The sequence below is a fragment of the Cajanus cajan genome, chromosome 10 (assembly GCF_000230855.2).
Source record: "Cajanus cajan strain Asha chromosome 10, NIPB_CcT2T_4, whole genome shotgun sequence".
Lineage (NCBI taxonomy): Eukaryota > Viridiplantae > Streptophyta > Magnoliopsida > Fabales > Fabaceae > Cajanus > Cajanus cajan.
Window position 1 is genome coordinate 33,283,715 of NC_138526.1, and position 12,628 is coordinate 33,296,342.

General features: G+C 29.8%; 1 protein-coding gene across 2 annotated transcripts; it reads right to left on the minus strand.

The window, feature by feature from the left end:
• Positions 1 to 4,824: 4,824 nt before the first annotated feature.
• Positions 4,825 to 11,203, minus strand: LOC109806166 (uncharacterized). Of its 2 annotated transcripts, none has more exons than XM_083065457.1 (9): positions 10,913 to 11,203; positions 10,724 to 10,823; positions 9,775 to 9,896; positions 9,056 to 9,128; positions 8,257 to 8,436; positions 6,975 to 7,072; positions 6,451 to 6,539; positions 6,203 to 6,376; positions 4,825 to 5,191 (listed from the first exon to the last, which is right to left on the minus strand). In XM_083065457.1, the coding sequence occupies exons 2-9, from the start codon at positions 10,785 to 10,787 to the stop codon at positions 5,020 to 5,022; spliced, it is 972 nt and encodes a 323-aa protein (XP_082921583.1). In that variant the 5' UTR covers positions 10,788 to 10,823; positions 10,913 to 11,203; the 3' UTR covers positions 4,825 to 5,019. The 2 variants fall into 2 exon arrangements, with proteins under 2 accessions (XP_082921583.1, XP_082921582.1); XM_083065456.1 differs by having other exon boundaries at positions 9,775 to 9,955; positions 10,913 to 11,201.
• Positions 11,204 to 12,628: the final 1,425 nt, after the last annotated feature.

Sequence of the window (12,628 nt, forward strand, 5' to 3'; positions counted from 1 at the left end):
TCTCTGATCCGGGTGCATATAGAAGGCTTATAGGGAGGCTCTTATATTTAACCATTTCTAAACCAGATATTAGCTACATTGTTCACAAATTGAGTCAGTTTGTCTCTGATCCTCATTCTAGTCACATGGATGCTGCTCATATAATATTAAGATATCTTAAACACACTGCAGGTCAAGGAATTTTATTCAAGTCCAATTCTGACACTAAACTTCATGCATATGTGGATGCAGATTGGGGTTCCTACATTGATAGTAAAAGATCCACCACTGGTTTCTGTGTTTTCTTTGGAAATTCTCTTGTTTCTTGGAAAGCTAAGTGGTAGAATACTGTTAGCAAATCCTCCGCCGAAGCAGAATACAGATCTCTAGCATCTGTCTCTGCTGAGCTAACTTGGCTGAGGAATTTAATCACTGATTTCAACATACATATTCCATATGCTATCGTTTACTGTGACAACCAGGCTGCTATTCACATTGCTTCTAACCCCACATATCATGAAAGAACTAAACATCTTGAAATTGATCTTCATTATGTCAGAGAACAAGTGGACAAAGGTGCTCTCAAGTTAATCAGTGTCAGAAAACATCATCAACTAGCTGATATCTTCACTAAGTCCTTACCCCGTACTGCGTTTCTTAATATCTTGTCCAAGCTGGGAGTTGAGAACATATTCCTCCCATCTTGAAGGGGGGTATTGGATTTATATGACTTGTATAGTTAGTTATTTTTGTTTATTTTCTAATTTCCTTGTCTTGTATATATATTGGCTTTGCCATTCTAAAATAAAATACATAGATGCATTTTTCAGTCATTCACTTTTCCTTTCTTCTTCCTCCTCTCATCATGATGTTCAACTTTATCATTCTTCAATACCTTTGTGTGCATCTCTGTGCATGTATGTGAGTTCAACAAAGACATTGCATATAGAAGAATAAGAACATGTTTGAATAAAACTTTTACAAAAATACTTCTAACACAAAACAAAAATTGAAAATTGAAATAAATTTTTCCATAAATTTAAATTAACTTATGTATAAGTTAATTTGTATAAAAAATCATATTAATTTCTTTAAGAAAAATATTTTTAATTTATGTATAAACTAGTTTTATGCCTATAGCTTATAGAGAGACTTTTTTTTTCTTCATATTTTTTCTTCTAAGAGTGTTTCGGAAGATATTTATTCAAATAGGTCTTAAAGCCAATAAAAATTTCCAAATAAAGAAAATTAGGGAGAAAAACAGTAATAGATTTTACTTGGTTCCATTAACAAAAATTGTAGTCAATTACATCATGTCATCATCAACTAGGTACTTCCAAATAAATTAGTTATCCATTCATATTAAGTCCTAGCATGTGCAAAAGTGCTACTCATGTTAAAAGTAGTATTAATATTATCACAAACCTACAAACTTCAGGAAATTATTCTGCTTTGGGAGGATGAGGTGCCAAGAAAAATGCAAGTGTATCCCTCCAATCAGCAGGTGGATCTTCATAAAGTGTATAACTGGAAAATAAGAAACTTTTCTTTTGGCATCTCTAGTGTAGTACTCTTTCCTCACCTTTGCATATTGTTGGTGAAACTCACAAGTTCCTTTGATCATCTCATCCAAAACATGAGTTGGAATTCCATGATTTATAACCTGAAAAAAGCCCCACTCTTGACATGCACATCTAACTTTTACTTAGAGCTGTCAAAATGGGCTTGGCCCGGCGAGCTAACCCGGCTCACCACGGGTTCGAGCCGGGTTGGGTTAAAAAAAATTTGAAAATTTTAATACGGGTTAAATTTGAACCCGACTCACCACCAACCCGGCTCACCCGGGTTGAACCCGTGGTGAGCCGGGCTGGCCCACCAACCCGTGATTAAATTCTTTTTTTAAAAAATACAATAATTATTGGGTCATGGTGCAGTCCAATATGAGACAATAATAATTTAATGTTGGATTGTGATTTGTAATTTTTGTGATTTTGGATTGTATTTGAAGTTTAAGATAATTTTGGATTATATTTATCTATTTGAGATTATTTAGATTTGATTTGATTGTATTTAAAATTATCATTTAATGTTTGGGATGAATAATTCATTTAAGGATGTCTTAATTAAGAATCTCATATTTTTAAAATAAGTTTAAATTTTTGGGCTTTAGTTGTATATTAAGAAAAAAAAATGAATTTTTTTTTTTTTTTAAGGTGAGCCAACCCGTTTAACCCACCAACCCGTGGTGGGCCGGGTCAGGCTCGATTTTTTTGAGCTCACTAATAAATAAGCCGGGTTGGGTTGGCCCACCAAATGGCCAACCCATGGTGGGCCGGGCCGGGCCGGGTCGGGTAGCCCGTTTTGACAGCTCTAACTTTTACCACAACATTTTCTCTATTAATAATTTTAGAAATTATTCTTCGACAATTAGTATTTTTTTTTTAAATTTTTCTCGAAAGATAAAAATAAAAAATTTAGTTTGAATTTTTTACTTGTATAATTTTTTTTATCTAAATGAATTATAATAACATCTCAAAATTTGAATTTAGAATCTTGCGTATATTGTTCAAACTCTACACTACTAAATCGATTCCAATAGTTCTAATTGTACACCTTTTAATATACCATCTTTTATTTTTATCACTAAATTTCATTAAATTTTTAAATTACAAAAAGTTATAAATAATTTTATATTACAATTCAAATTTTAATTTATATAATTAAATATATTTGTTTATTTTGAATTTTAATAAGAGATAAGTAGTGTATTTAAAAATTATTTATTATTTAAATTTTAATTATATAAAGCAAAAACTTATTATGAACAATAAACAAATTAAAATAATTAAATGAGGGGTTAAGATAATATGCACATAATTTTAGGTTTGAACTTTGTTGTCATTATTGTAATTTTGATGGATAAAAAAATAAATCCAAATATAAATTTAAGTATATAACTATATATGTATTGTCCCACTACCTAAAATCTCTACATTCATCAATGATTTAGTGAATATACATGATTATATATATATATATATATATATATATATATATATATATATATATGTGTGTGTGTGTGTGTGTGTGTGTGTGTGTATTTTATAAATATCTGTGGATATTTGTTAAAGTGTAAAATTTTAAAAATATATATAAATAAAATAAATAATAAAATAAATAATTTAAAACATATATTTATATTAAAAAGATATTTTTTGTAAAATATATTTGTACTAAAAATAAATAATTATGACACATATATTTATTAAAAAAATAAATCAAACCAAAATAATTTATATATAATTAAAAATATTTTTAACATTTTTAAAATACATGTATCTGCGAGTATGAGTACCTTACTATTTATCTCACCTCATTATTAAGTAGGTACTCATTTAATTATTCATAGTGAATTTTATTCGCTGATAATCAGGAATATGAATTTTTTTGTCATCTCTACTTATGAATTATATATTAACAAGCAAAATTATATTAATATATGTGAAGTACAAGTTGTGCGACTTGTGCCATAAATACATATATGAAAAAATTGGTAGTTTTCCTATTCATTCTTATCCTCCTAAACGCAAGAGCAAAAGATTCTACCAATTGGAATCTTAGTATATAACTTTATGGTTTAGCATATAAGAAGATTCTCTTAGACACTTTCCATCTTAGAAAACTCATTCTAAATCCATATCAAACCCTCACTCTAACTCATCACACAATAAAAAGACAATTAAATATCTTGTTGCATAATGCACAAATGAGAACTTGATAGTACCTCCCTATAACAAAATGGACACATTTGTTCCTCTTTTGCAAGCTGAATCCTCCTATTAGTCAAATTGACCTTTGTTAGTAGTATATTCAACATCAATCTCCACGCAAAAAATGATGATTTTGATGACATGTTGAGCAGTCATATTATTGTAAAGATATCAATCTCTTGCGAAATATATCTTAATGATGACATTTCTTTGTATGTCAAATTAAACTTATAAGAGCTAGATCAGAGGCGGATCTTCTTGGTGACTGGGGGGAGCCATGGCTCCCCCAAATTTTTCTATAAAAAAAATTATATATATTTAATATTATATTTATATGATTATTTTATGAAATAATTAGTGAATGATAATAAATTTTTGAGATTTCATTATCATGTATGTTCAATTTGAGTAAAAAAAATGAAAAATATATTTTTAATTAATAAAAAATTTAATTTATATATAAAAAGATTAATTTGGCACCCCCAAATTTTTTATCTAAGTTCCGCCATTGGGCTATATGGATCTACATTCCACTACCACATGTTGAGAACATTTTCATTGATTCTTATTGTTGCCACCTTGATTTCCATGTCAAACAAGTTCCTCTTCCCACACAAATCTCTCCCTCCTCCAATTCAGCTCCCAAATCCACCTCTCCTACACCCACCTTCCCATACCATACACACTTTAACCTTTTTGCAAAAATAACAAATATAATCTACTAAACGAAGTCTTTAAACAATCTTCATCCATCCTAAACCCTAAACTTGTGAGATACATGCTATGCAAATCTAATAATTTTTTCTATCTACCTTGAGTGATGCAAAGAATATTTATTCTGCATTTTAATAAATCATTTTTATGAAATAAATTTAAATTTTGAGTTGAAGCTTACAAGAAACAATGATTTTAAGGTTTGGATCTCTTCACTGAATTTATCAGTTTTGACTTGGTTTTTAACGATCATTGTATTTTTGTTATCATATCACAGCATATAAGTCCTATCTTCACAAGCTTCAGAATGATTTGTTTTGGCATGGCAAACTACAAAATCATATCTGTTGGACAAAGGTGCTTTCTGAAATGTGTTTATTTGACTGAAAGAGATAATCAGATAACATGATGACATCTTCACAGAATCACAGTTACGGTAGAGATTTAGCCACATCTAGTGTACTCAACATATGTTTACCTCTTCAGTAATACATCAATGTCTCAAAGAAGTTTTGAACATGAAAGGTTTGAAGAGCTACAAATAATAATGGTCCAACTATAAAGAGCTGACACTATCTTTAAGCCTTAATGCTGCTGCCAAGCCACTATCTATGGCACCTTCGACATTCGGACTGACACAAAAGTCTCCACAGATGGCTATTCTCTTGTTCCTGTCCCAAAGACACTTTTCCTCTGGGGCAATACTAGCAGCTGGAAATGCACTCCCCCTGCAAAACCAATCAATATTTAAAATAAAAAAGATACTCATTATAAACACAACGGAAATGCAGGCATGAAGCATTATTATCATTATTGAAATTCTCTTCAGTTCCAAATTAATGTTAAAATAGATAAAGGAAAACCAAACAAAATAAAGTATACGGATGTTGTGATCCATAATGATTCTCTCTTTGCAAAGTCCATAACCTATACGTTTTTTCTAGGTTTGCACTTGCAACAATGATATCATTCGATAGATAATCGAAAACTAATTCCTTTTGAGATGTATAAATAAATGAAGTGAGATTTTTCTCTCCCAATAAAATGCATGTTTGGAATGCAATTTGCACTGATGCAAACGGGAATTCCCTCTTTCCAAAGTACAAAATCAAGAATAATTTGTTACTTTTTTGTTCAACGGCCGTTTGAAGGTTTTTGACAATAAACCAAACGCATTGAAAGTTTTCTCCATCCACACAATCATAAATCAAGCTCTTGTCAATTATGTATGACCATGTTGATCGATACCCTATATTATACCTATCATTAACCAGATGCATTTTCTGAAAAAGCATCATTCATCATATAGTGCTCTCCCAGAAACTAGCATTCATCCGTTGATTTAGTAGTAGCTATTTTGCACTTATCTTGAACCTGTAATTAGTGATTAGACTTCAAAATTAACAACCTTACTTCTCAACATGCTAAGGTGCGACCTCAAATACATGCAGGGATATTCCATAAATCAAAACTTTGTTAAGAAAAAGGTTTTCCATGACCACTTTTGTATATCAACATGAGGTTCCAAAATGTGAAAAGAATCGATAAGTATAAAAGAATGAGAATCCATCATCTAACGCTACCCTGAAATATACAGTAATGCTCTATAACTCAAGATAGTTCTTTCAAGACACTAACAAGTAACAACCAAGTGTAATGCTAGATATAATACATGTCTATGACATGAGGAATAGCAGTCAACTCGGAACTCCCATATACATTAATTCATAGTTACTTACCATCTATGAGCTTTCTTAAAAAATGGTTGAGATATGTTAAGCCCTGTGCTTTGAAATTCATGGAAAAGCTGTTCAGCCACTTTATTGAGTGTAATGTCTGAGGGCTTCTTGAGTCCAGTTTGAGCAATTATATCCTCTGCATATTCTGCTGTAGAATGAAGAACCCATCTTTCACTGTAAAGGCCCCACCCCATTAACAATGGAAACTAAACTCACTATATTTTTCACACTAACGCAACATTAAATACCTTGCAGTAGAACGGCTTGGCTTGCTGCTATCACAATAAGCCCGGCTTAAAACTTTGGAATTTTCAAAAGAAAAGGCTTTGACTGGAATCTGAATCATAAATTGAATTTTGTAGAGTAAGATCCTCAACTCTACATCACAGAAAATGGTACTGAACAGAAGATTAAAATACTTCGCAAAGCCTTAATTCAACTAGATTAGAAAAACCATCTCAAGCTGGTTTTCATGGTAGTTAGTCTGCATTATACTTTTGATTATGTTGCTTACAAAAATCACCACATGAACCTTGCCAAACTCATTTTTCGGTTGTTTTATATAGTAGATATCAAGTTACATAACCTTTTCACAAGTGTAGAAGACATCAAGCTACACACTAAAAATTAAAAAAGAAATCAAGAATCATCTTGCCAAAATCAAACATGAGTTATAAAATGAGTCAAAAATCAAATGAGCCGTATCCAGTTCATATATTATCAAACTTATAGAATTTAATGATAGCTTGGGAGTTGTATGGTTATATCATACTGCTGATTGAGGCTCTGCAAATGCCAGCATTACAACGAAACGTGGCTCAACGGGAAGATTGAGCAACTTTCCTGATAACTCTATCACCAAATTACCATCTGCATCCCTTGCATACAAGTGTAAAACATAGTCAAAATATATTTCATACTTTCTAGATTTAACTTTATTTAAATCAGACTCCACCTATATTGGCTCATAAATAAAGGAATCTTTAGACCTCGGTATGAGAAACATATATGTATTGCAATCTAGCAAGAAATTGATAATCCCTCTCAACTTTCTAGATTATCACAAAATGAAAAGGTGAAAGATACTCTTCTCAATTGCATCTGCAGCCATCCTCTCTAGCATAACATTAAAATAATTTATCATTAAACGTGACCAACCTGCTAGCACTAGTTGAGTTTAACAAGTTGAAGGAAAACAACAGAAGACAGTAAAATCATATGCATGCCCCCTATAGACTCTTCGATCAAAGCATTTACTAGAGTAGTATGTGGGTCGAGGCCCACATTCAGCTTGTTAAGTTTTTCATATTAGGTTTATTATTTAAAAAATAACATTTCTAGACAACATTTTTTGTCGGAAATTTTTTTTATGCAAGTTTCTCACAAAATTGTTCGTGGGAGAGGTGGGAATCTAATATTTCCAAGGTAAAAGTTAATTTTTATTGTGGTAAAAATATCACAATACCTTTATATACTTATTTAATACAAAAATAAATCCTTGACTCCTATGTAATATATATTAATATTCTCAAAAACATTTATTATTAGCTAAATAAATTTTAATCATTCTTAAGAATTATGATTCTCGGATACGAAAAAAATTTCCTTCTATCAAACACCCCCAAAATTCCTATATTTACATTTATGGAAAACAAATTTTTCCAAAACAAAGTTATGAAGTCATGATTCATCAAGGCACCTTTTGGGATTCACTTGCATCCTCTTCGTAGCAAAATTTTACAATGATAATACCCTCTAAATTAATGAAAAACACTTGAGGAGAAAGAGGTAGAATATCTTTATGGCATGGCAATTGACTAGTACCAGTTAACCTTCTCCAATAACTTTTATTATTTTTTGCCAGGTTCCTTCACTAAATTGTTCAATAGCAAATATAAGCATTAACCTAGATGCTTCTCTACACAGCTGACTTTCTAACAGAAAGACCTGTTAAAAGAACCCAACATTGTCTTCTCAAAAGGATAAAATGAATAAGGGATCACATGGAAAAATAAAGACAGGTAAGAAAAGAAAACCATCATTCGTATGCATACCAAGTGGTGGCAACCTTCCTGTTACTTCTGCAACCCTGGGAGAAACTATATTCTTGTCTGATGCAACAAGCCCCTTAAATTGACCAAGATTTTGCCCATCCACCCCTGACAATGACCACAGTTTCTCATCATGCAGCCATTCAATTCTTCCAATACTCACACCGAACTTGCTTTCCACACCTAACAATGAGAAAAGAAATGTATAAGCTTTCTACTAGTTTCACACTATGATGTACCTATATGATACGAGTATTAGATATGATATGTATCTGATACGGCCATGCCATAATTTTTTACAAATATAAGATACGATATGTTTAAGATACATACTAAAAAAATTAAAATCAATACTATATTTTTAAAGATATATTTGTTAAATATTAATAAGTATAAAATAAAATTAAAAATTTATTATCAAAAAGTTAGATTAAGAATATATTTTGTTTTTACTTTTAAACATTTTTGAAAATATATTCTTAATTTAAATTTTTAATACTTATATATTTTTTAAACAAAATTATTAAGGATACTCCTGGACACGTATCTTATAAGTATTGGAATGGATATGTATCTGATACGATACGGTACAAAACTAGATGTATTGGTGCATGAGTGTTTCACAATCAACTCTAAACAAACAATACTAGGAGCTAATTTGGATATAAGCTAAACGAACTTATGAGAATTTCTCTGTTAAAAATAAAAATTTATTTCCAGTAGAGAAGCTTTCAAAAACACTTATAGACTTGTATCTAAACAAACTCTAAATAATAAAGAGAATTAAGTATATAGTATATACCATTCTCATTGCATAATGCTTTGCATATAGAATTCATTCCTGGAACACCCACATATCTCTTGCTTAATCCTTCCTAAAAGATATACCAGTCAGTCAGAGAAACAACTACTCATATAAAAGTAATCTCATATACACAAGGTTTTGTTACAAGTCATGTCTTGAACATAATGGGAATAAGTACATAACATTTTGAATTGGAAGTAAAATATGATGAGTTTCCCAGCAAATCTGTTTTTGTAACATCTAAATTTTAAGGTGGTGCCAAAAATCTCCATTTGTCATGAGAACATGAAACACAACTTTTATATGTGCATACAAAATGTAATTTTTTTTTTCAGTAGAAGTACCGAACTGAAAACTGCATATAAAGTACATATAGAGCCAAACGAGAACTGAAAACTAAAAGTACACAACTTTTATGTGTGCAGTATGCAGACCAATGGGTAATAAATCGAAATAGAAATCTTGTTATAAAAGACAATTGTATATGCAAATGATACATATTCATAAATCCAATCCAGATTAATACACTGTTTAGAAACATGATGGAGGGAGACCAACAACGTAGAGGAAGATACACCATGATAATAAGTTCCAATTGAGTATAGACACCACACCACTATCCATTAGTATAAAAGAAAGTATGAAACACTGCGTGATCAATATACAAGATTTATACTGCATAAAACCATTTAAGCATATGAATAGTACTAGTCAACCTGCTCTATGTTGTTAAATTTAAGGGTGTGAAAATCAAACGAGCCAAACTTTTCTTTCCACTCAGCTAAGAAACCCCTTGATTCCCACTCTTGAACCAGACGCAACACTTCAAACTTGCTAACTGAGAAAAATGGAGCACCATGGTCAAAATGCAGCTCCGTCCCATCTTCAGTTTTCTCTCTATATTTCCAGAAATTGAGAAAATTTAGGACCCTCTTTCAAATTACCACCAAGCCAATGAAGGAAATTTCAGTATAATTAGCGAGGATATAACAATAGTAACTGTGGTACGCCTTAAACTATACTAACTACCACAAAACACCAGTGCATATTCTTTGACTAAATGATGACAATCAACAAAAGTATCCCAAAAGGAAAACAACAAAATAAAATAAAAAAATCAATAAAATATAATAGTTGCTTCAAATAACATAAATTCTATTTGGTTATAACCTAAAAGTATTTTTGAAATCTTCTCTACCAAAAAATATTTTATATATTAAGTAAAGAAGTTCTTAAAAACTCTTCTAAACAAGCTCATGGACTAAAACACCGAAAATTGACATAGATATTTCATACAGAGATCATGTTACAAGCTAATGCTACCAATCTGAACAATTGTAAAATCTGACAGCAGTGAGAGCAATGTGTCTTCTCCTTAAGTTTTCTCAAATTATAAAATTCAAGACCCCACAGACCTTCCTAATTCCACGTATTCAGAACAATCAGAAAATTCCAAATCTCTTTCCTTTTTCAATTAAAAACAAAACTTTCAGAAAGATATTGAAAAATTCAGCAAGTGATATGATATAAAAGTTCTACCTGCATCAATTGACCATTTTCAAGATGTCATTCCCAGATCCCAATGGTTAAAACAATAATTCCCCAGAACCCCATTAAAATAAATGGTGGGGGATCCCAAAAATAAGAATAAATAAATAAAAGAACCTTCTTTGAGACATGCGTCCACCGGGGCCTCTAGCTGACTCAAAGAGAGTAACAGAAACCCCATTTCTGGCAAGAGTTGAAGCACACACGGCTCCTGAAACTGCCACCATTCAATTATTATTAAACAAAATTATTTCACTAAAAGCCAAAATCAAAAATAAAATAAGATCACATAGATGAAGTGCTTACTTCCACTTCCCAACACAGCAACCTTAAATGCGGCGCCACTACTCATGGTTTCTTTGTTGTTAATAGATTCTGAAAGGTACCATGATAGAGAGAAAGAAGGGAATAGAAAGTAATAATAATTGCAACATTATCAGTGGTCATGGTGGTTGGATGACTAAGAAGCTTAGACTGGTAAATGCATTAGGGTCAATACCAATGAAAATTCTTGGCTTCGTAATACCTTCTATTCATGAAATTATGATGGTGCTTACAAGAATAACACACACAACAGGAATGTTGATAATTTTGTAACAAGGTTCTTAGATTGTTTAAGGGTTATTTGATTCAAGGAAATGCAGAGTGAAAATAAAAACAATAAATATTTTTTTTATTATTTTGTATAAATGTATGAAAATGGAAAATTTTTCACAAATTCAATCATCCTAATTTTCATTTATCAACAATATAATTTTTTAATTATGTCAATTAACTAGAAAATATTTTACATATAATTTGAAAATAAGTATTATAAAAAAATAATGATTTTATTATGCATTAACATTTTTTGCTTATCATGGTTATCCTATCTCTTGGCAGTGTACCGTAACTGTAATTAATTCAAAAGTTTTTTGTATATAGAGACTGAATGGGGATTTCTAGTTAAATAAATTGTTTTCACAATGGATGAGTATAAATATCTAATTATTATGTTAACATATAAATTCATTAACAATTATATTTAAATGATATTATATTATTAATATATTTAAAGTAAATTCTTCTTGAATTAGATAGTTATAAGGATAAAAAATCATTAGATAGTTATAATTAATGTATTTTAATTATTCCTTATTAAATTAGATATGTGTAATTAATATGATTTTTATTTTGTATGCATCAAAATATCATCCAACCAATCAAGGATGCTATTAATATTTTTTTTATTTTTTAAATTTCACTTTTATTCTTCCATAATGTCTAATTCACAATTTTAGTCTTCTAAATTTTCAATTTTCAATTTAGTTTTTCAATTTTATATAACTCATAATTTTGGTTCTCTTGTCAAATATTCACATATTTGTAACTTAGGTCATGATCATTTAATATTAAGTAAATAACATAATAATTGATATTTAATAATATTTTGACTGAATTGTACTTTTTGTTCACTTTTTATATCATAAAATGATAAAATGTGATGAAAATAAGATAAAAATAAAAATTAAAGTGCAATTTTCCTAACTATTATTAAATATTATTTATCATGTCATTTATTTAATGTGAGGTTATGTCTAACATTACAATTGTAAAACGACCAAAATTGAAGATTTTATAAAATTAAAAGACAAATTATAAATTAAACATTATAGAGAGACCAAAAATGTAATTTGACTTACTTTTTTCTTTTGACAAGGAACTTCCTTCCTCGAACACGAAAACTAATATCTTTTGAGAATTTGCCAAACACTAAATAGGATGCAATCTATATGATACTATAATACCCATTCTCAAATGTGTGTTTAATGTAACACCCAAAAAATTTTAAAATATTAAAATAATTTTTTAATTAATTAAATGTGCTTTAATAAATAATTTAGGCTTTTAAAATAATTGAATGTGTTTTTATTTAATTAAAGAATGTTTTGTGAAAATATAGTATTATGTACAAGAGTTATTTTAAAATTATATTTTTTAATTATATTTGTATTATTCAATAAAGAGGGAAGAGATATGTTT

Excerpts from the sequence above, each read along its gene's own strand:
- LOC109806166 (XM_083065456.1), bottom strand. The coding sequence starts at position 10,958 with ATGAGTAGTGGCGCCGCATTTAAGGTTGCTGTGTTGGGAAGTGGAA. Across the intron at positions 9,129-9,774 it reads AATTTAACAACATAGAGCAG|GAAGGATTAAGCAAGAGATA; the intron begins GTTGACTAGTAC and ends TATATCTTTTAG. Across the intron at positions 6,377-6,450 it reads CCAAGCCGTTCTACTGCAAG|TGAAAGATGGGTTCTTCATT; the intron begins GTATTTAATGTT and ends GGGCCTTTACAG.